The sequence below is a fragment of the Myotis daubentonii genome, chromosome 19, assembly GCF_963259705.1.
Source record: "Myotis daubentonii chromosome 19, mMyoDau2.1, whole genome shotgun sequence".
Classification (NCBI taxonomy): Eukaryota; Metazoa; Chordata; class Mammalia; order Chiroptera; family Vespertilionidae; genus Myotis; species Myotis daubentonii.
In genome coordinates, this window is record NC_081858.1 from 21,977,320 (window position 1) to 22,001,377 (window position 24,058).

Consider the following 24,058-nt stretch of genomic DNA (forward strand, 5'->3'; position numbering starts at 1 on the left):
ATCTCAGGCTGTCATTCTTTTTTAAAAAATATATATTTTATTGATTTTTTTTACAGAAAGGAAGTGAGAGGGATAGAGATGTAGAAACATCGATGAGAGAGAAACATCGATCAGCTGCCTTCTGCTCATCTCCTACTGAAGATGTGCCTGCAACCAAGGTGCATGCCCTTGACCAGAATTGAACCTGGAACCCTTCAGTCCACAGACCGATGCTCTATCCACTGAGCCAAACCAGTTAGGGCCAGGCTGTCATTCTTTTGTGTAAGAAGGACTCTACTCTCTCCTGCGGCTGCCGAAACCACTCACATGGTGCACAGGCCCTTGCTGAGGGCTTGCTATATGCCAGGCAGGTTTTCAGGTACAAGGATCCAATAGTGAACTAGACACTCTGTCCTACAGGGAATAGATTTATGGGAATTGAGTACTTTTTTTGTGTGAAAGGAAGTGGTGGATGGCATGATTTTATTGGAATGTTTTAGTACAGTGTTGAAGGAGCTTAAAATCTTATATTCTAAACCAATGCAAGCACTACAGTGGAACTGCTCCTAAACTGACATACCTGGCTAAGGAAAGTTAATTTAACTAAATATAACTTAACGTGGAGACTAAAGAATTTTGGTGTATTTACCTTTCTCTGCCCTACCACCCCCCTTACAGCCAGACATACTCTGAGTCTCCTTCACGCAGCAGAGTTGCACAGGACAGACACATTTGGGTGGCTGCGCTTAACGTTTCCACATCATGAGTAGCAAGGAATGGAACATGCTGGGACGAAGACAGAAGCCCATCTGTTTTGAACAACCGACTTGACCAGATTACAATCTCACTCTTTCTCCAAAGCCATTTTAAGACACAGCAAAATGCTAGTTTCTGGAACGACTGAAATGATACTTTCTGACTTCAACCCAACCTCTGCTGTATGAAGTTTGAAACCTTGAAGGTTGCTGTTCAAGTTTGCGAATGACTTCAATGGATTGTATTTTCTACCCACAGAACTGAGGTCAGAGAGTTTGTTCTGTACAAGATTCAGCAGGAGGGACAGACTGTCCTTGATCATGCATAGGTTCTGTCTACGCAGGCAGATCATCCTCTCTGGGGCTGAAGAATCGAGTTCCCCGTCCATCAATGCGCATATGATAAAATTCACGGAGTCAGAGCTAGACTTCTGCCCCGGAGGCCACAGGCATCTCCCATTGTAAATAAAGGGCCACCTGGCGGATAATGCACGCCTCGGTGAATTTCCCGTCCAACCTCACTTTGGGCTACTTTTTTTTGGGGGGGGGGGCTACTTTTTTGAACATTATCTTATCAGAGCAACTAATGTCTACTTCTCTGTACTTTTTTTTTTCATAAGCATCTCCTACTCACATTTTTCGTGTAACAGCTTTAGTTAAAATAATCAGTTGCCTTGAGGCTTGCTACTTCCAACTACAAAAGGCAAAAGAACATGTAATTGAAACGGATAAAATAATGTTGACATACTAGTATGCGTTTGGTGGCACGCATCGCATTTCACCTTTTGATTTATGTCAAAGCAAAATCAGGGCCCTTGCTATCAAGTTGCTGAACGGAACTCCCCTGCTCTCCGGTACATGGTGTGGCCCAAGTTGTTCTCCTTCCCTCCCACTCGGGTCTGTGTTTCCGTCTCAATCAGTTGGTTGGTGACACCCAGTTTAAGGAGGGACCCTCCCACTCACTTCCCTGCTCGCAGGCGGCCCCACGCCCCGTGGGCACAGAGCGCTGTCCTCGCTGCCCAGAGCCCAGCCTGTTGCTCAGCCCTCCCTGCCCAGCAGCCCCTGGACTCCCCGGACTCCCTACGGGGCCTCGAAGTTCCCAGCGTCAGCGCACCTGAGCCCGGTCCCCCTGCGGGGAGGTGGCACGAGCAGAGCGGGACCTCGGCGCCCTGGCCTCCGGCTATGAGTTCCCGGAGGCACCTCAGGTGACTCGTCGTGCCTACCTGGGGCAAGGGCCCCTTTGGTCTGGCCGCCCTCCTGGACCCTCAGATCTGCCTGAGACGCATCAGCCCCCCCTTACAAGCTCTTCCCCTCCAGCTTTCTTCCACCGGCACCTTAGTGATGCCCGCGCCAAGGAGCGTTGGTCCCCTGCCAAGTGGCAGGACACCCTGTCCTTCTTGAGCCTGGTGCCCGAGGGGCCGCCACCGGTCACTGAGCCCTGAGCCCTCCCCAGACCCTGCCCAGTGCCCAGCCCTGTCTGGCTCCCGAGGGGGCTCCTAGGACTAAAGGTCTCCCCCCAGCTTTCCATCCTGACTGAGCGGAGGGTGGGAGGAGGGGTTGCAGGGGGAAAGGGGGGTGTGGGAAGGGGGGAAGGGACCTGGGCTGGCCGGGAGCCCTGTGTGTGCCCAGCCAGTGCCCTGGCCGCTCGCCTGCCTGGAGGGCAGCGTTCTGGGCCATAGAATGGGATGAGGCCACTGCCGTCCCCTCACTGTTATTTCTCCTCTTTCCAGCCCACGTCTCTCATGGAAAAGAATCATGAGTGTCTTTTTCCTGCCACTGATCTCATCAGGCTTTGCTCCTCGGGCAAAAAATAAAGAGAAAGAGAACCTTCCTGTCGGGGAAGCTGGGCTGGGGGAAGCTGGGCCGCAGCCGCACCAGAGCAGGTCTGTGGGGGAAGTGGGGGGAGGGGTACTGGGAGGAGGGGGGGCGGGGACTCTCTTTTTCTGGAGAAAAGAGTATCAGAAGTGTGGACAGAGCTAGTGTGTCCTGCTAGCAAGGGCGTCTTCCGCTGGGCTTCGGCCGTCTCTCCTCTCTCTTCATCTCTCTCTCTCTCTCTCTCTCTCTCTCTCTCTCTCTCTCTCTCTCTCTCTCTCTCTCTCCCTCTCTCTCTCTCTCCAGGTTTAATTGGTCCCATCTGACCCCTCTGGAGCTGAAGGACCGCACGGTGGGACTCGAGACGCAAAGCACGCCTGAGAGTAACCCGCACTTCACACTGGAGGGGCACAAGTTCCTCATCTTCGGGGGCTCCATCCACTACTTCCGGGTGCCCAGGGGGTCCTGGCAGGACCGCCTCCTGAAGCTGCAGGCCTGCGGCTTCAACACTGTCACCACGTGAGTCCGCCCGCCCCCCCTCTGGGTCCTCGCTGCCCACGGGGATAGGGTGTCTGTCTCTGGCTCTGAGCTGGGTCGGAGCCCGGCCGAGCGACCTTCCGATGAGCCCTGTGCAGCAGGAGCCTTTTATGATGAGGCCCCTACCTCTCAGACTTCCTACCACAGTTGTCATGTGTGCACACGGACATGCGCATGTGGAGGAAGGAGAGTATGAGCATCTAAGGAAACACTGGGGCCACTGAAGTGAAGGTGAAGGGAGTAAAAGGAGTGAGTCCTGCGGCTTAGTGATCGGACAGACCTGGGCTCAGTCCCAGCCCCGCCTCCGGCCATCCCAGCGCAGGCCCTGCTGTCTCCTCTGCTAAGGCAGAGTAGCAGTCCCTCCTTGGCTTGTGCCGATGATTCCATGGGATAACACCTTTATCTTATTTCTATGAAAAATGCCCCTCCCAACGAGGGCACATATGTGTACTTCAGTGATGGTGGCAACAAGACAGGTAAGGCCAGCTGAGTGCTGCAGAAGAATTTAAGTAGAAACTCGACAGGATGAACTGTAAATGTAACAGCACACATTTAGCGCGCCATTGAACACGATTATGGTCTGGTGACCAACGGTAACATGTACTTAGGGTTTACTGGTGGCTGGGCATTTCCTAAGCAATTTCGCAAAATCGCTTCCTCCTCCTGAGTGCCCTGGGAGATGGACAGTTGGATTCCGTTCCGTGGGAAAGAGGCTGAGGCCTGGAGGGTCGGCCTGCTCGGGGCGGGCACCTGCTCCAGCTGTATTTTATAAACGGTGCATGTGTTTGTTGAGGATGTCGATGCTCCATCGGTTGGCTGCTGAGTTCTCTATTCTTGTTTTGATTAATTCCCAGCAATACCTTATTGGGCATATGTAGACATTTGTGTTTTTCCCTTCTCTTCACATTTTGAATGGGTATTACAAATCATGGGTGGTGAGTGGGATAATTAGTGCATCCATCCCAGGAATCTAGAGTCAGGATTATTGACAGCTTAGAGCACGACTGGGTGGCAGAGAAAGGAACCATTGAAAATAATCATTGTTTATGTCATACAGGTGTAACTGCCATGGGAAACTTCAACTTGCTCCAACATAGTACCCTAGGTTTTGGCATGGGTTTGGGGCTGACCTAGGACTCGATAGGAAAGAAATAAGACACTTATTTACTTCCCTCTCTGCTACCACAGCTACGTCCCCTGGAACCTCCACGAGCCACAGAGAGGCACATTTGACTTCTCCGGGAACCTGGATCTGGAGTACGTGCTGCTGCTGCTCCTGTGACCGGGTCTGGGCCTGGGCCTGGGGGCAGGGAGGGGCTGACGGGGGTTGGTGAGGGACCATCGTGGCCTCTCAGCTCTGCTTGGAAGCTGTTCTCGGCCCTGTGCCAGCTCTGCACCGGGGCCAGGCGCTCTCCAGCTGGGACCTGCTGCTCCCAGGTGTCCAGGCCTCCCCTGAGCCCACCCTCCTCACTGCAGCCCAGAGGAGCCTGGTCCCCTGTCAGCCCTGCTCTGCAGTGGGGTCCCTCTCCCCTGCTGGGAGGGGGTTGCCCCTGGAGGCAGCAAAGTGGTCGGGGTCAGGTTCATGTGAGGACCCCGTCCCCTGTCTGACACCTCCCCCTCACGACCCGGCGGGCTGTGCAGATGGTCCTGGGCTGGGAGCTGGTGAGAAGCCAGCTGCAGGGATGGGGGCTCGGCCTTCCCTTCACTCTCCCTGTCTCTGGTTGAGAGGAGGGCAGGCCAGCAGAGGATCCGGGCAGCTCTGCCGCCTGTGGCGTGTGCTGGCTCGTGCCCACCCCCCGGCTCGGATGCCCTCAGAGTGGCCGCCTTTGACCTTCCCAGGGCCTTTGTGTGGATGGCCGCGGAGGTCGGGCTGTGGGTGATCCTGCGTCCAGGCCCCTACATCTGCAGCGAGATTGACCTCGGCGGCCTACCCAGGTGAGCGGGCTGTGGGGGGAGGGCTGTGATGGTTGTTTTACTAAAAGTAGAGCTGGAATCTGACAGCCCGGAGCCCATGTTCTCGGGGAAGGCCTGCAGTGGCCCCGTGAGTTATGGGCGCCGCTGTAATCCTTGTCCCGTCACAGATGCGGGGCCTGAGAGCTGGTCCTCGTGCTGTGGGCGCCTGGGCGGGACAGGCAGCATCGGGAGGCCAAATCTCTTTCTTCCTGTTCCGTCTCCAGTCTCTGTCCGGGGTGGGAAGCTTTCCAGAGCGGAAGGGGGTTCTGACAACCTCTGGACTTGCTCTGAGGCCCCCATACCCCCCGGCTTTTCCCTTATTTTGTTAATGGAAGACCATGTTCTCCACTAAGCTCAGCTCCCCTCTACTCCCCCTCATTTTCCTTTGCCTTCTCTCCTCTGTGCTGCCGGCCTTTAGTGCAGGCAGCTAAGTGCAGCCTGAGAACCCAGGCGCTCGCTGCTCCTGTTCACTCCACAGCTGCCAGGTGTGTGCAGCCCACGGCTCGGCTCCCGGTGGGCACTTTCCTCCCGGTGCTCAGTGGAGGCTCTGTCTCCTCCGGGATGAGCGTGTTCTCCCATCCGGCTCAGGAGCAGCAGAGGCCTGGCCGTGAAGGAAGGGATATTTTAGCAAAGCAGGGATGCCCTGGGCCGCTCAGCTGCAGGCCCCGCCCCGCACAGGTGACTGGGTACTGGGGAGGCGTTCTCGCCGCTTGGAGGCTCAGGTCTCAGAAGAGATGGAACCCTGTGCCTAAGGTACATACACTGGGCTCCAGGAAAAGGTGTTTTATTTTTACTGTTTTTTAATCCTCACCTGAAAGTATGTTTTTATTGATTTTTAGAGAAAGAGAGAGGAAGGGGAAGAAAGAGACAGAGAGAAAGAGAAAGGAAGGGAGAGAGAGAGAGAGAGAGAGAGAGAGAGAGAGAGAGAGAGAGAGAGAGGAGAGAGAGAGACGGAGAGAAAGAAACATCGATGTGAAAGAAACATCATACGTGCCCTCATATGTGCCCCAGTGCCCTGACTGTAGGTGCCCCGACTGTAGGTGCCCCACCCGGGGATCGAACCCACAACCTTTTGGTGTGCAGGGTGATGCTCCAACCAACTGAGCCACCGGCCAGGGCTCAAGAAAAAGCTGTGTGGTTTTTTTTTTGGTTAACCCTCACCTGAGGATATTTTTTCCATTGCTTTTTAGAGAGAGTGGAAAAGAGGGCTAGAGACAGAGAGAGAAGCATGGATGTGAGAGAAACATGGATATGAGAGAGACACATGGATTGGTTGCCTCCTGCACATACCCTGACCAGGGCCGGGGATCAAGCCTGCAACTGAGATATGTGCACATGACCGGAATGGAACCCTCGACCCTTCAGTCCATGGGCCAACACCCTAACCACTGAGCCAAACCAGCTAGGGCCAGACAAAGGTTTTGAATGAACTGAAAAGGAATGGAGGCGAGCAGTCAATGAAAGGTTAAAGAGCCCCTCACTAGGATGTGGGTGTGCAGGCCGTGACTGAGCTGCCGCCCCTCCTAAGCTGGGAACTGTCACCCCGACACTTGTCGGTCGGACAGCCCAGTAGGACGGTCCAGAGAGCATCTTCCAGGTCCCTTGAGGGCTGCAAGAGAGCAGAAGACGTAAAGCTGGGCTGTAGGGAGCTCCGGAAGGAGCTGGCGGACCTGCCGGGCCCGGCCTGCCCCCTCCCGTCTCCTGCCTTCCCGTCTCAAGCACTGAGCTTGTCTCCTTTCACCCCCAGCTGGTTATTGCAGGACCCGGAGCTGAGACTGAGGACAACCGACAAGGGCTTTGTCCAAGCGGTGGATCGATATTTTGATCATCTGATGGCCAGAGTGGTTCCTCTCCAGGTAAAATCGCTGTCCTTTCCTTCCTTCTTACATTTGCTTCAGGGAAACAGCTGGTTCTACATATCCATAGAGCAGGCCGGGCCCCGGCTCTGAGAGCTGAAGCTGACACCCTTGCCTTCCGTCTTGAACTCTAGACCCTCACCTTAAGTTCAGCCTTCGCCCCAGGGCTTCTGGGAGCACACACATCACCCCGGCCAGGACTGACAGAGAACAGAGAGTGGGTGTATGATGGCGGCTTTGAATGTACTTGATGTTCTCTAGGCTCACTGCCCTTTCTACTGCTTATTTCTACTCCTGAGTGATCTTGGCTGTTTTCAACAGTCACTACACACACATGGCGAAAAGGCTCAAGGAGTACAAAGGAGATTATGGTAAATACAAGTCTCCCCTCGTCACCTTTCCCAAAGCGGTTGTTACCTTTTCCGGAGACAGACAACCAATTTCACCAGAGTTTTGTGTGTCTTTCCATAGATTTCCTACACACATGGAGGCAAATTATCTATGCACACACTTACACATGCGTATGTATTCTTTTTAAAAAATATATATTTTTATTGATTTCAGAGAGGAAAGGAGAGGGGGAGAGAGAGAGAGAGATAGAAACATCAATGATGAGAGAGAATCATTGATTGGGTGCCTCCTGCACACCCCCTACTGGGGATGGAGCCCACAACCCGGGCATGTGCCCTTGACTGGAATCAAACCCCGGACCCTTCAGTCTGCAGGTCAACACTCTATCCACTGTATACTTTCTTATATGAAAATTTACAATTCTCACTGGACATTTTCCTTTTGTTACTTGAATATATATATTTAAACCTGCCATTCATATATATATATATAAATATATATATATATATATTTTTTTTATTGATTTTAGAGAGGAAGGGTGAGTGGATGGGGTGGGTGTGTTAGCAGGTGAGTTTGTGGGTATGAGCTCTCCTACTGAAGTAGCCAATTAGTATGAGAAGGAGCAGAAACACAGTGGGTGTGGTTACAAAGACTAGGGCCGTGGTCGGCAAACTGCGGCTCTCGAACCACATGTGGCTCTTTGGCCCCTTGCGTGTGGCTTTTCCTAAGCCTTAGGAGTACCCTAATTAAGTTAATAACAATGTACCTACCTATATAGTTTAAGTTTAAAAAATTTGGCTCTCAAAAGAAATTTCAATCGTTGTACTGTTGATACTTGGCTCTGTTGACTAATGAGTTTGCCGACCACTGGACTACGGCACTGGGACTCCTTGTGCCGAAGGACCTGCAGGTGACTGCCCATCAGACGAGAGAGGAGAGAGCGTGCCTCCAGGTCAGGAAACAACTAGGAGCAAAGTGCCCACACCAGCTGGCTCAGGGTTCCCAGCCCCCTGAGACCCCACTTCCCCTTTCTCTGCCCCCTCAGTACCGCCAGGGAGGCCCCATCATCGCCATGCAGGTGGAGAATGAGTATGGTGCGTTTGCTAAGGATAGAGCGTACATGCGGCATCTTCACAAGGTGAGAAACCCTGGTTGGTCTCCGTGTGTTCATGCTTCCTTCCTCGTCTGCCCCTGAGTCTGCTGCGGGCTCTGGCAGGCTCTGTGGGTTATGCAGGGACCGAGTTCCGTTTCTCTGACTCTACAGGATGGTCAGGGCGGTTAAGATGCACTTGAATGACTTTATTCTGAGATAAAATATGATGTTAAAAGATCTCCACGACCCACAAGTTTCATGAAAGCTGGGGGTTGGCGAGCAGTAAGGAAATAATGCTTCGTGAACTTGAGGATGATAATGACTGTCACCTGGCAGCTCTCTGACCTGTAGCACCAACAGTCTCTCTTCCTGGGGGGATGCCTCAGGCCAGGGCATAACTGCCATCCTGCCCCTGTCCTTGTGGAAGGGTCAGCTCCTACCTGTCCCTGACGTCCACATTCAGGAGCCTCATTGGATCCCTTGTCAATGGGATCCCTCCCCCGGGTTGCTAAGCCTGAGGCAGGGTGAGCTCTGTCCCCATGGGAACCTCAGGGTGGCGTGGCCTGGCAGGCGGGCAGTTGCCAGCTGTGCAGGGCAGAGCGATCAGGTGAGGAGAGAGGGAGGAGGCAGGGCTGGGCTCCACAGCTTCTGCAGCTTCGAGGGCTGTGAGAAATCCCCTCCCTAACGTTTCGCAGGGGCGTCACATCAGACCCCTCAAATCAATCTCATTCAGCGAGTATTATTTTTCCTTGATTACAAAAAGTTGCTACTCAGCTCCGCTCCCGGTCCCAGCTGTGGCTCGGTGCCCATGCAAGGCACACATAAGGTCCTCTGGCCCTCTGGTCACCCGCCTGCTTCTGAGGCCCTTAGCAAATATGAGTTGTTAATGAGGTCCCCGCGTCCCCAAAGCCATGGTGGGCTTCCTTGCTTCCTCAGAGTGTCCAGGTAGGACCCACGTCTGTGAAGTTTCTCTCTGATCTTCCCCAGGCCCCATAGCACCCGCCTCTCCCCTTCAAGCCCAGTTTCCAGAGTCTTCTTTCTCTCAAGTTCAGGTCCTCCCTCTGCACTTCCCCTGGAGGCTGTGATGGGGGTCAGAGCCCAGACTCAGCGGCTTTTGCGTCCCTGGGAGAAACACCAGCTTGAGAGAGAGAGAGAGAGAGAGAGAGCGAGAGAGCGAGAGAGCGAGCTGTGGATGGTTGGACTCTCAACCCAGACCTTCTTCTCCGGCTCACACACTGTCCCTGTTGGCCCAGTGTATTTATTGGCTAATTTCCTTCTTCCCACGGGTGAAAGGGGAGGGGGTTCACTCTGTCCAGTTTTCTCAACAGGCCCTGCTGAACAGAGGGATTGTGGAGCTGCTCTTGACCTCTGACGCGGAGAAAGAAGTGCTCCAAGGCAGCATTAAAGGAGGTGCGCACTTAGGCGTTTTTCAGGGAGCACGGAAGCTCTTCACCAGCTGGTTTGAGTTTTGAACAAGCATCAGAAAGAACCAAGAATAGCTTGGAGGCCTCTCTTTGCCATGCACATTGAGGTGGACCCTGGCAAGGTGGTATTGCTATGAGAACCCAAGGTCAAAGCGAAGAGTTCCCATAGCAACGCCATCATTTCCCTCGATCCTACTTTCCTTCAGCAACAGCTGCCAGGGAGCTCTTCTGTCCACAGCTCACCTTTCCACCTTTATTTACTTATTTATTTTTTTACTTAAATTTATTGGGGTGACGTTGGTTTGCAAAACCATACAGGTTTCAGGTATACAACTCAACAAAACATCATCTGCACGCTGCGGCGTGCGCCCATCACCCCAGGCAAAGTCTCGTCTCTTTCTGCCCCCATTTTCCCCCTTTGCCCACATCCACTTACCCCCAGGTCTAATTCCTAGGTCTAATCAATTGGTGTGACTTGGCCTGTTCCATTTCTCTGCACAAAATATGGTTAATTTTAATTGCCCTTCTTCCGTAACATTGTCCTTGCAAATGCCCAGTGATAGCCCTTTGCACGTTGCAACACGGGATACAAGTAGTATCTCATTACCTCACTACTCAGCACACTTCCTTCTGTGTGCAAGGCATGGGCCTCTGTCCCTCCCCTGGCAGCACTTGCCCCAGGGCCTCATGCAGCATCTCTCCCTTGTTTTTACAGTGCTGGCCACCATCAATATAAACTCATTTCAGAAGAGTACTTTCGAGCACCTTGAGAAAGTGCAGGTAAGGATGTCTTAGAGAGGAAAAGTCGTAGCCCCTTCACCTGCCATAACCACCCCCGCACCCAGCCCCAACCTGTACAGCTGGTGTTCAATGAGGATAGGAGGCTTGACAAATACTATACAGCTTTCCCCCTGAGGCCTCACCTAGATTTCAAAGCGTTTTGGGGAGTTTATCTGTTTTGTCAGGGGGAATAAGGAGGAAATTCTGCCTCTTCCCCTCTGTTCGTGGAGCACCTAATGGAGATGACCAGAGGAAGGGGCAGGGGTTATGTGAGGTCAATCAGAAGGAGAGGATGCTCTCTTTTCTCCAAGAGAACAGAGCTCAGAAATGAGCCATGTGCATTGCTGACAGAGGAGACTGCTCTGCAGGCCTAGGCTGGCTGCGGGCAGCAGATCCCAGAGCCTTATGGGAGTTTGGCAGGGTGGGACTAGCGTAGCTCACCAGGCTAATGCTCTGTGGAGAGGAATGCAGTGTTGGAAGAGGGACTCAGCACAGGAACATTGGCGGCTGTCCCTCCAGCCCTCTCCCGAAAGCCACACAGCCCAGTCTCTCCCTTGGTGACTCAGGTCCCCTCAGAGCTGCTGTCCCTCTGCTGAAGCCCAGGGTGTGTGCCCATGAATGAGATTTTGTGTGCGGGTCCTTTAAGAGAGCACCTGGGTTTCTAGCAGACGCCCTGGGTTTCTAGCAGACGCCCATCTCATCTGGGCAGACGGAATCCCTGCTGATTTTCACAGCCCATGTTATATGGGCTCCTCTTCCCGTACTGGGCTCCAGGCTGGGGAGCTCAGCATGGGGTTGAGACCCCTCGCTCCTCAGGGGGAACCTCTGCTGCTGAGATGTCCCTCCAGAATCTCAGTCACCACACCTGGGTGCAAGGCCAGCCCTGTTTTGCACCTCTGCCCCTCCTACCAGTCTCAACATGGTTTCTTCTGCATCTCTTAGTTATAAGACTTCTATTCGGCTAGTCTTCAGATGGTTCTCCAGGTTGATTTAGTTGTGATCCTGTGGTCCAGGGAGGGAGTGAGTGGAACTCCCTCTTACGCGCCATCTTGGATTCCTCCGAACGATGTCCTTAATCGACAATATAATTCCGTGGCTGCTAGTTTGGCTCAGCCCTGGGCTTGGGTTGTGTCTCTGACCTTACCAGCACGTGACCCTTGAGCTTCAGTTTCCACGTGAGGACTTGCAGTCAGGTCTTTGTGATTCCAAAGCTGATTCTTTCCACACCAGCTTCGCGAATGACAAGGTAGGAATGATAGAAGGTGATCGTGATGTCTAGGGAAACGGAGAAGCAAGAGGTGTAACGGGCTGACGTGGAAAAAAGTGAGAAGCCCAAGTTCCTCCAACTCTCATCCGTTGTATTCAGTGTTTCCGACTTTTTTTCTTTTTGTCTGACTGCGTGTGTCATTTGGTTTGTTTCTAGAGAGATAAGCCCATTATGATTATGGAATACTGGGTCGGCTGGTTCGACACGTGGGGAGGTAAACACATGGTTAAAGATGCGGACGGTAAGTGTTTCTCAGTGTTTGGACCAAGTAGAGGTGCCCCGGGTCATGGGTCATTCACACACTTTGCTGCTAGTCCATCAGCTCATTCAACCACAACTGTCCATTCAACACATGGTCTGGATGGGGATGTGGCTAGGCCTGGCGGTGCCCTGGTGAATGAAAATTACCTGTCCTACCCCAGGGAGCTTGTGTTCTAGTGGAGCTGACAGATACGCAAGAAGTAAAACACTCACTCTCTGACAAGTGCTTGAAGCAGACAAAGAAGATTCAGTGACAGGAAAGACAGGGACAGACCCGCAGAGGGGTGTCAAGGGGGTGACGGAGGGCCTCTGAGGGTATGACACCTCTGAAGAAGGGGCTGCATTTGCCAACATTCATTTTTTAAAAATGTATTTTTATTGATCTCAGAGAGGAAGAGAGAGAAACATCAATGATGAAAGAGAAGCATTGATCAGCGGCCTCCTGCATGCCCCCTACTGGGGATCGAGCCTGCAACCTGGGCGTGTGCCTCTGAATGGAATCGTAGACCGACGCTCTAGCCACTGAGCCAAGCCAGCTAGGGCCACTCGCCAACATTCTGAATCATCTCTGGGGATTACACAAGGCCATTGCTGAGGAGTTGGCACATGCGTGGTAGTCATTATCAGAAGCCGGCAGTGATGGTTGAGAGGGTAGATCCTGGAACCAAGGGCCGGGATTCAGTCCCTCTCTCAGCTGGAGCCCCGTGACCAAGCAGCCTTCCTTCCCTTCCGAGTGTGTCCTCATCCCAAAGGGGGGATTAGCGTGTGACTTACCTCGTGGGGCTGCTGTGAGGATAAATTCATCAATCCACATACACCACTTAGTCAGGCGCCTCACCGACGAGGTTAATACACGTATTTTGCTACTAAAGGCATTTTGCTATCACTATTATGAAAACAAGCTCGCTGGTACCTGGAGGAGAGAGGACCAACTCTCTCCTTCAGAGGCAACTGAGAAAAGTCTGCGTTGGCTTGAAAAATAGAACCCTAGCCCTGCCCCCACATGTTTCTGATCACTTATATGTCAGGCATTATGACTTGTTTCTTATACATATATTCTCTCAGCGATTAATTCTCTCACCAGTCCTATGATGTGGTGCATGGAAATAAGGCCCTTCATTGAACAAATAAGGAAGAAGAGGCCCTGAGAGGAAAAACGGGCCATTCAAAGTCATACCAACTGTGAAGAGCCAACCAACATCTATAATAATAAAAGCATAATATGCTAATTAAATCAGACGTCCTTCCGGACAACCTTCTGGATGAAGGTGGGGCTGCGAGGGCCGAGTGCCCCTTGCACAAATTTCGTGCATCGGGCCTCTAGTTAGATATATAAGTGGCATAATGGTTCTTAGGCTATTATCTAATATATATAGTTAGGAGTCCAATTATGTCCATACTCTGCAAAAAATAACTTTTAAAAAAGGCTTGAGGAAATATGACATGGTTGCTAGAGTAGTTCTGGCCAATCCCACCTATTTTCTGGTTAGAATATTAGCAAAGGTTGAAGAACAAAATAAGTTAATAGTGGGATGGGATTGAGAATGATAAGATTTCATCAGCGATGTCTGTCTTCTCTCCATTTTTTTTATTAACGATATTAAATGTTTGTTTTTTGACAGGCGATATTATTGTATATTAGTTTCAGGTGTACAGCACAGTGGTTAGACATTTATATGATTTATAACATGATTCCCCCTGGTAAGTCTAGTACCCACCGGGCACCATGCATACCAGTAGTTATTCCAGCATCATTGACTATATTCCCTAGGCCAGTGATGGCGAACCTATGACACACGTGTCAGAGGTGACACGCGAACTCATTTTTTTGGTTGATTTTTCTTTGTTAAATGGCATTTAAATATATAAAATAAATATCAAAAATATGTCTTTGTTTTACTGTGGTTGCAGATATCAAAAATGTCTATATGTGACACGGCACCAGAGCTAAGTTAGGGTTTTTCAAAATGCTGACACGCCGAGCTCACAAGGTTCGCCATCACTGCCCTAGGCTGTACTTTACCGCCCCCCCCCCCCGGACTTCTTTGTAACTACCCATTTATACCCCTTAATCCCTTCAGCTTTTCACCCAGTCCCCCACCCCCCTTCCCATCTGACAGCCGTCAGTCTGTGCTCTGTGAGTCTGCTTCTGTTTTGTTTGTCCATGTATTTTCCTCTTTAGATTCTACATGTAAGTGAAATCATATGTATTTGTCTTTCTCTGTCTGACTGATTTCACTGAGCATAATACCCTCCAGGTCCATCCGTGTTGTTGCAAATGGTAAGATTTCATTCTTTTTCACGGCTGAGTAATATTCCAGGTATATACGTACTACCTGTTCTTTCTTCTGTTGTCTACAGATGAACATTCTTAGGTTCCGTATCTTGGCTGTGGTAAAAATGCTGCAATGAACATAGGAGGTGCATCTATCTTTTCAGATTCGTGGTTTTAATTTTCTCTACTTGCTTATATTTCTCCTCCACAGATGTTGTAAAAACTGTGTCTGAATTTATCAATGCTGAGATCTCCTTCAACACGTATATGTTCCACGGGGGAACCAACTTCGGTTTCATAAATGGGGCCACGGATTTTGGGGGACACAGCAGTGTCGTCACCAGCTATGGCAAGTGATCACCCGTTTGGTCCCCCTCCAGGGGGCTCCAAAAACATTCTGGCATCCATGAATTCTTGACCTATAATCCATGCTGAGAATTGATGATTTTCTGATCTATTTATCTTTCTTCTGTGATATTCATAATGCCCACAAGAGGCTATTATTGCAGTAGATGGGGCTGCCCAGAAACGGGGTCTGCCTGGCAGGGTTGCCTGGCCAGTGACAGTGCCCTGCTGTCTTGCAGACTATGATGCTGTGCTGACAGAAGCTGGGGATTACACCGAAAAATACTTCAAGCTTCGGAAACTCCTTGGATCCGTCTTAGGTACCCAGCCACCATTTTTACTCGAGGGCTGGCCCTCCTCATGTATTGGAAGGACGAGGACAGGGAAGGATTTCCCCTGTGGGCACAAGCTTCATGAAGGGCTTCAGAGCAAAGGTCACAAGTTCGAATCCTGGTCTTCCCACGTAAAAGCTGTGTGGTCTTGCATGAGTGTTTTTAAGCCCTTTAAACATCGGTTTCTTCCCTGAAACGTGAACACAATGATACTCGTCTTCTGTAATGATTGTGAAAATTACTGTTTGTAAAGCTCTTAATATAATGTATAACATAATACCCCTATAGACAATAGCAAAAATCATTCTATGTAATTTTATTTCTCTAAGGAAAGTTAACTAACCATCTACTATGTGCTAGAAAGTAGGTAACCACTGGCTTTGCCGAAAGGTATAAGGCAGAGGTCTTGCCCCCTAAGGGCCTTCCGTCTACACGGCCAACACTACCCCTTCTGGGTCTGTATCTGTCAGCTCTCCATGCATACAGAATGGCTGCAACCTCATTCTTTCTTTCTTTCTTTTTCAAATCCCTCCCCCAAGGATATTTTTCCATTGATTTTTTAGAGAGACTGGAAGAGAGAGGGGAAGACAGAGAGAACTATTGATGTGAGCGAAACACATGGATGGGTTGCCTCCTGCATGAGAGGAGCCTGCAACCGAGGTACATGCCCTTGACCGGAATCGAACCCGGGATCCTTCAGTCCGCAGGCCAGTGCTCTGTGCACTGAACCAAATGGCTAGGGTTGCAACCTCGTTCTTGACAGTTGTTCCTCACTCTTGGAGAAGCGTAGCCATGCGCCAGGAGAGGACCCCTTTACTGGTTGGGATATGAGAGTTTACGTATAGGGATGGGGAGGCTGGGAGAGGGCAGTAGCTGGTCCCGGCACGTCTTGCCCATGGCCCACTTTCATTGCAGCATCTCCCCTGCCCCCCTTACCTGAGCTCATTCCGAAGGCTGTGTACCCTTCTGTGAGACCATCCCTGTACTTGCCGCTGTGGGATGCCCTGCAGCACTTAAACGAGGTGAGTACTGCCGGGCATTAGGGGGAGAAGGCCTTTGGCCACACAGAGAGATTCTTTTAAGGCTTTTCCCTGGACAGTGTGAAAACGAATTCTCTGCACGCTGCCCCAGTTTAGAACTATGGGGTCAGACCACACGCTCCTTCCTGGTGGACTGTGAAGGGGCTGCTGGGACTGGAAGAATGAGTGGGGTGGGGAGAGGCTGGGCATGAGAGGGTCCTATTTCCCAGCTCCGATGAACCCGTTTGGTGAATGCCCTTGTGGGCCCACGTGGTCCCTGTGGGAAAGGCTGCTGAGCTGGGAATGGGAAACTGAGTTTCTGATTCATTTTCGCCATCCACTAGGCCAGTGGTCGGCAAACTCATTAGTCAACAGAGCCAAATATTAACAGTACGATTGAAATTTCTTTTGAGAGCCAAATTTTTTAAACTTAAACTATATAGGTAGGTACATTGTTATTAACTTAATTAGGGTACTCCTAAGGCTTAGGAAGAGCCACACTCAAGGTGCCAAAGAGCCGCATGTGGCTCACGAGCCGTAGTTTGCCGACAACGGCACTAGGCTAAACCTCGGAAGTTCAACAGGTCCCTGCTCTCCCTTTAAAAGTAGACAACCTGCCTTATTTTAAAGGAAAGTTTGGAAACTGTTTGAAACATGTCAAGTCTTGAATTCAGATTGATTTCACCTCTTCTTAGCACCGTTTTAGATAAAAAGAAGTGCCTGACACATTGTAGAGGCTAAATACATGCTTATTTAGTGAATAATTCTTTCCTCGACTTCAGTGATGGTAGTACACAACTTATCTGCTCTGTTCATCAGTTGATGGTGACAGCCATTGCTCCCTGTCCCATGCCCCCGCCCCCGCCCCGAGTCTCCTGCTCAGTGGAGATAGAAAGCATCAGCACATAGATGTTTTAGCGTTTCTCATCCAAAGGACTTTGGGGATCATTAGGAGGCAGAACAAAAAAGACAAGGGTCTCAGGGGGAAGGATCCTGAGTTCTCAGCACGCGGTTCGTGTTTCCACCACGGCTCTCTCTCAGCCCGTCATATCCAGCGCACCCATCAACATGGAGAGTCTCCCCATCAACGCTGGGAACGGTCAGTCCTACGGGTTCGTGCTTTATGAGACACCCATCTGCGCCGGAGGCTGGCTCCGTGCGAACGTTCGAGACACGGCACAGGTAGGGGCCAGCAGGCTGTCTGTGGCGGTAAGCAGGACATGTAGCCCAACTCTGCTACTGGGAAGGGTGGTTAATCGCTGGTCAGTGTACTGTGTGGTAGTAATTTATTTATTTTTATTTAAAAATATTTTTACTGATTTGAGAGAGAGAGAAACATCAGTGATGAGAGAGAACCATTGATCGGCTGCCTCCTGCAAACTCCCTACTGGGGATCAAGCCCCGCAACCGGCTAAGTGCCCTTGACCGGAATGGAACCTGGGGACCCTTCAGTCTACAAGTTGACGCTTTATCCACTGAGCCACACCGGCTAGGGCTGTTTGGGAGTCATTTAAAGCACCTACTATGTGTGAGGCACTGAGAACATAAGCTCACACCAAAGAGACTGGCTTTCTGCTTTATCACAACCAAGTCCACTGGGGCCTCGCTGCCAGCTCCCAGCCAAGTGTGAGCACCGAGGCTGGTGCCTTCTTTACAATGACCTCCTCCCTCAGCCAGAACCTCTCTCGGCCCTCCCCTCAGGTAGGCCTGCCGGTCTGACCCCAGCTCTTGTTTTGCAGGTGTTTTTGAACGAGACACATATAGGGACCCTGGATGGTGGTAATCAGAACTTGCACATCCCTAAAGTCAAGGTAGGTGATGCAGGAGTCTCGATACTGCTGGACCTCTGACTCAAATGCAACCGCTCCCTGGTTCTGAGATGACTGCCTCGTCTCTACCTCAGCCCTTTGGCATCGCTGGTCACTTGGGGCCCCAGCAGGAAGTGTTTGTCTAGAGCTCTGAGCATAACCGCCTCTCCCAGGCCCGGATACACCCGGAGCTGCAGAATTCAAGCTTCGGTGTGAATGGAATTTCCCCTTTAAGCCCTGAGCCAACCATCAGCCGCGGGTCTGGTCTCTATCAAAGCACAACTGCGTCTCTCTGGCCTCCCTAAGGCAGACCCGCGGGAGAGAGGAGAGGCTGGGCGTGGGATGGGAGCACACAGGTCCTTAGAGAGAGGGAGGACGGCCAGGCTGGGGGCGTCCTGTCTCCCACTTGCTTGCCTTTCCATGTGGGACTCAGAGGAAAGGGGGTTCTAGAGTAACCCCCTGTGTGACTGTGTGGGTTCCGTGAGCTGGTCTGTCCCCAACAGGGATGCCAGCTCCTGAGGATCCTGGTGGAGAACCAAGGACGAGTCAACTATTCATGGAAAATTCAAGACCAGAGGAAAGGTGGGCTCTAGGCCTGAGACACAGGCTGTCCGTTCTCTTCGTGGTCACTCAGACCCTCAGTCGAGGGCTGAGTTGGAGCTGGGAGGGAAGAATGAGCCACGTAGGCGGGAGGAGACTTAGGATCCAGGACAGAAGTTGAGGACTCCTCCCCTCTCTGTTGTCCTGCCTCCTTCGTTTCCAGGGCAGGGAGTGGGTGGCTTGGTTGGGTGCTGGATTGTCCTATAACAGGATCCAGACCCATCTGGGGAATTTCAGGAAAAGCTCTGATTTTATAAAAAATATGTTTTTATTGATTTCAGAGAGGGAGAGAGAGGGAGAGAGAGATAGAAACATCAATGATGAGAGAGAATCATGGATTGGTTGCGCCCTACGCACGTCCCCCTACTGGGGAACGATCCTGCAACCAGGGCATGTGCCCTGACCTGGAATCGAACTGTGACCTCCTGGTTTATAGGTTGATGCTCAACCGCTGAGCCATGCCGGCTGGGCAAAAACTCTGATATTAAGTGGGGGACTTCCTCGGTCGGCCTTGTGTATGAAAACATAGGAGAAACCTTCCGTCGCAGCGAGTCAGACAAGTGTTTGCTCTCCTGGCTGAAGCCTGGCACAAGATGTCTGCTGCCTGCATTTCTTTGTCCCAGACACCGAGAGAGAGCATCAGTGGCTAGCCGTGGTCTTTCCTCCCTCCCCCTGCAGGAGTAACCGGACCCGTGACCATCAATAGCACCCCCCTGGAGGGGTTCACTATCTATTCTCTGGAAATGAAAACGAGCTTCTTTGACAGGTATGTTCCCACTTATTCCTGGGAGACTTGGCGGCGTCAGGGCACTCAGAGATTTCAAACTCTTCACTTTGCAGACAAAGAGCCTGGGATTCCGAGAACGGAAGTGATTTACTCGGGATGATAGTCTTTTTTTTATATATATATATATTTTATTGATTTTTTACAGAGAGGAAGGGAGAGAGATAGAGAGTCAGAAACATCGATGAGAGAGAAACATCGATCAGCTGCCTCCTGCACATCGCCCACTGGGGATGTGCCCGCAACCCAGGTACATGCCCTTGACCGGAATCGAACCTGGGACCTTTCAGTCCGCAGGCTGACACTCTATCCACTGAGCCAAACCGGCTTTGGCGGATGATAGTCTTTAGAGTCAGGACTGGAGTCCTAGAACAAGTCTCCCGTTTCTCATTTTAATGCTTCACGTCTGCATGTCCCATAGAAACAGAGCCCTAGTCCCTGCGTGGGAAACCCGGGTCCATATTGGGGCTAGAATCAGGAAAGGGCTTTCCTCTCCCTCAAGGCGTGGCCCCTTTTCCAGGCTCCGCTCTGCCGCCTGGAGGCCTGTCTCCAATAGCTCTGTGGGCCCTGCCTTCTACCTGGGCACGCTGCAAGCTGGCCCTTCTCCCAGGGACACCTTCCTGAGGCTGCTGGTGAGTGAGCGCCCTCTTCTCTCTGCTCTCTCAAACGCCTAGTCTTTCTTTTTAAAATTTTATTTATTTATTTTTTGTTTGTTTTTCTTCTGTTACATCTATTCTTTCTTAAAGAGTCTTGAAGCAAAGTCATAGTGTTCCAGGCAAGAATACTTCCCTTCCTTCCTCACCTCCAACCCAGTCATCCAGCATCTAATTTCTAATTTATCATCTTTCTAATTTATCATCGTTGTTCCAACTATTGCCCATGGAGAGGGAGGTTGGGGAACTGGGCGGAAAAGGTGAAGGGGTTAAGAAGTAGAAATTGGTAGTTACAGAACTGTCACAGAGATGTGAATTATAGCCTAGGGAATGCATCCGGTAATATTGTAATAACTATGTGTGGGGCCAGGTGGGTACTTAAAATATCGGGGTGGGGGGAAACTTTATCAAATATATGATTGCCTAACCACTATGCAGTACCCATGAAACTAATACAGAATAATATTGAATGTAAACTGTCTATTATTTAATAAGGTTCCCCGGTATCCACTTTCGGTTCTTCTAAGCTTGTGAGGCTATGGAAGTTCTGCTCAGCTTCCCAGCACTTCTTCCTGTCTCTGGTGGAAAAACTGTTCCCATGTCTTCTTGTTTCTCAGTTTTCTTCTCCCAGATTTTGGTCCTGTAATTATTCATTGCATTGCAAACAGATTAAAAAATGGTGTCACGTTTATAGCTGTTGTCAGCAGAAGCGTCCATCTCTGTTAAACTAGGACTTATTTCTGGAAGGCCTGCTTTTAAAAGAATCTGTAGCATTATATATCAGAGGGCAGGAACAAGAGTCACATTAGCATCGAAAGGTTGTTCATGCTTTCCTCTGTCATCCTTAGACCAGGTACAGCAGGGTAGAACGTCTAGAACAAGCATGTCAAACTCAAAGGCTAACCCGGGCCAAATAAACAAGGTTTAAGGGTATGTGGGCCGCAAAAAAGCAAAAGCTTCATAGAAACGTAGGTTTATTTCAATAGAGACATGCAGAATACAAAGGGCTGAGATAAATGAGTCATCGTCAACATAAAATAATGGAAATTTTAATAAAAATTAATACTTTTTCTTGAACATTAACTTACCAAACACTGAATAACTGCACAAATTAATAAGTGTAATGCAAATAAACCTATTTTTCTTGTTCTCCAAAAGCAAAATATTTCCTGTTGCGCAAACAAGTTAGTACAAGGCTAATGACGTGGCCATTTCGCTGCTAGTATTAGTGGAGAGAAATGGTGTGCCTGGGCCAAATAAGGCACGTAAGGGAAATGAATGCAACACGGTTATAATAATCAGTCATTAGTGAACGTTGTAGTTCATTATTAATAATTATGTATAACAGGATATTGTAAAAATTAAGTTATGAAATTTTTATTAAAATGTTTCTTACATACCGTTATATTGGCTGGGCCACAAAAATATTCGGGCCACGAGTTTGACATGCTTGTTCTAGAACATATCCCATTGTGAACTCACTGTCAGGGCCACGAAGCATCTCAGTCTTGTTCTCACTCCCCAAGCGCCGTAGATTGTACGTTGCCCGTGTGAATCTGTGCCCCTGTCTCAAGCCTCCCTCCCTCCCAGGACTGGAGTTACGGATTTGTGTTCATCAATGGCCGTAACCTTGGGCGATACTGGAATATTGGGCCACAGCAAACACTTTACCTTCCTGCGGCCTGGCTGCATCCGGAAGACAATGAGGTGAGTCACCCCAACCCCTGCCTTTACGTCTCACACATTTTCAGATCTGCCTTCATCCCCAGGATGCAGATCACAGCATCTTTCTCATCCTGAATTGAACAGGCTCACCACTCCTCACTGTGAGCCTTTCTGTTCTTCCCAGATCATTGTGTTTGAAAGAAGCAAGAGTGGTTCGTCCATCCAAACGACAGATAAACCGAAGCTGTAAGACTGTGTTGTGACATTGTTTTTGGTGGATTGTTGGAGTTCGTCTACCAGCAGGTTTTCAGGAGGAAGATTTATGTCTAGAATACCAAACACACTGTTGTCTGCAATAGCAAATGTTGGAAATAATATTCAATAGAGAAATTGTTATATATATTCTAGAATAGTCATATGATGCCTATTTTTAGGCCTTAAAAAAGCCTTCAAATCTTCAGTGACTAGATTTACGTAGTTAAAGCTTAGTCCTTAGCAGGTTATTCTCTAATTAAATGTGCCTTTGGGCAGATGTGAATAAAATAAACACAAGCTGGATGTATCTCTCTGCTTCTTCATACTCAGTTGGGAGGAAGTGAAGGGTCTCTGACCTAAGAAAGAGTAAGAATTACTGCTCTCTTCATGCCAGAGTATTTCTGGCGGGCAAAGTCCTGGTGTGTATGTGTGTACTGGTATGTGGTGTGTGTGTGCGTGTGCGTGCGTTGTAGGAGGGGGAATGCAGGGGAGAGTGCACAATGTCTCCTGGCATTTCCCGGCAGCCTGCGTGTTTCCAAGGTGACCTGGTGCATCACCTCCAATCAGAGGAGGAATAGACATTTGGTTGTTTGGTCCTGACTGAAAGCGAAGCCTGGCCCTGAGCACTCTGTCTTATTGCTCCTCAGCTCTCTGGGTATATAGTCTCAGCTCTTGCTGGTAGTGCCCAGATATTAGTGAGATGAGATGCATATGCATGAATAAGCCAACCAATTTTTACAAATGACCCCTATGCCAACTAATCACATTCTTATAATCAAAATATAGCATTTAGCCTAAATTAAAACCAATGTCCTATAGCAAAAGGTTATGACCTTGTTAGAGATAGTACCTACAAGCTGCAAGAAATGTCGCAAATAATCTGGGGTCCCAAGGAATCGCTGCTTGGGATGAGGACAGAGGAGTAAGATTATCTTCTCTCCCAAGAATCTGAACGGCTGGTTTACTGGATGAGAATTCTTTCATGTACCTACACAATTCCTACATCACACTTCATTCTCCAGGGCTCTAGACTCAAACTCAGGAAATCTATGGATAAACTACAGACTAATAGAGGAAACCAGAAGTAATCATTGTGAAGATCATGAGAATGCATTATATTTCAGATGCAATGATTACATCACTTCTAAACGTACTGAATGACAAAGGGTGTTACTAGATATAGAAGGTGACTAACAGTGATAAAAGATTCATGTGAACAATGTAATAATTCCAGAGTTGTCTGATCCTAAATGTTTAGCCTCAAAATATATAAAATAAACGTATTTTTCTCTACATAGAAAAAGGTAAATAGAAGTGCTTTACTCTTGAGAAAAGTTTTTGAAATTAAGGTATAATTTATATTATAAAATTCACACTTTAAAATGTACAATTCAGTGGTTTTTAGTATAGCATAGTCACAGGTTGTGTAATCATCACCATCATCTAAATCCAGAATGTTCGCCTGGCCAGCGTGGCTCAGTGGTTGAGCATTGGTCTAGGAACCAGGAGGTCATGGTCCGATTCCCGGTCAGGGCACATGTCTGGGTTGCAGGCTCAATTCCCAGTGTGGGGCGTGCAGGAGGCAGCCGATCAATGATTCTCATCATTGATGTTTCTATCTCTCTCTCCCTCTCCCTTCCTCTCTGAAATCAATAAAAATATATTTCAGTCAATCGATCCAGAATATTTTGTCATTCCAAAAAGAAACCCTATACCCGTTAAAAGTCCTTTCTGAGCTTTCTTCCTGCCTCACTGGCTGCTCTTTCTAGCCCATATTTGCTGTTCCTCCTCTTTTCTCAATATTGAGTGCCCCAGGGCTCACTTGGTTCTCTTGCACTTCATTGGTGATCTCATCTAAGTTCAACTCTCTGTCAAATCCTACATTTACATCTCCATCCCAGATTTGTATATTTAACAGCTTACATGCTCTCTCTATTTGAAAGTCTCAAAGGTTCCTTAGACTCAACAAGCCCGCTCAGAGCTTCAGATATCTCCCTACACACCCATTCCTCAGCGTCTTCTTCATCTCAGGTGATGGCAACTCCCGTTCTTTCCGTTTCTCAGGCGCCTTCAGTCCTCTCTCTCTCACCCCACAAGCAATCCCAAAGTCACATGATCCTTTTGTCTCTGCTTTCTAAATAGTTCTAGAAATCCACCTCCATTGCTCCCACCCTTGTCTGAGACATCGTCTCTCACATGGCCTCACATGGATTACTGCAGCAGCCTGCGTCCTCACTGGTCCAGTTCCTTCTAC

General features: G+C 49.7%; 1 protein-coding gene across 1 annotated transcript; it reads left to right on the forward strand.

The window, feature by feature from the left end:
* The first annotated feature begins 1,805 nt into the window (after positions 1 to 1,805).
* On the forward strand, positions 1,806 to 22,082 carry GLB1L3 (galactosidase beta 1 like 3). Its single transcript, XM_059675963.1, has 20 exons — positions 1,806 to 1,939; positions 2,465 to 2,617; positions 2,853 to 3,065; positions 4,272 to 4,340; positions 4,923 to 5,018; positions 6,784 to 6,892; positions 8,289 to 8,381; positions 9,665 to 9,746; positions 10,476 to 10,540; positions 11,964 to 12,048; positions 14,555 to 14,692; positions 14,928 to 15,008; positions 15,936 to 16,042; positions 17,081 to 17,221; positions 17,779 to 17,850; positions 18,351 to 18,429; positions 19,126 to 19,213; positions 19,752 to 19,863; positions 21,475 to 21,591; positions 21,734 to 22,082. The coding sequence occupies exons 1-20, from the start codon at positions 1,917 to 1,919 to the stop codon at positions 21,797 to 21,799; spliced, it is 1,989 nt and encodes a 662-aa protein (XP_059531946.1). The 5' UTR covers positions 1,806 to 1,916; the 3' UTR covers positions 21,800 to 22,082.
* Positions 22,083 to 24,058: the final 1,976 nt, after the last annotated feature.

Excerpts from the sequence above, each read along its gene's own strand:
- GLB1L3 (XM_059675963.1), top strand. The coding sequence starts at position 1,917 with ATGAGTTCCCGGAGGCACCTCAG. Across the intron at positions 1,940-2,464 it reads AGTTCCCGGAGGCACCTCAG|CCCACGTCTCTCATGGAAAA; the intron begins GTGACTCGTCGT and ends TCCTCTTTCCAG. Across the intron at positions 9,747-10,475 it reads CCAAGGCAGCATTAAAGGAG|TGCTGGCCACCATCAATATA; the intron begins GTGCGCACTTAG and ends TTGTTTTTACAG.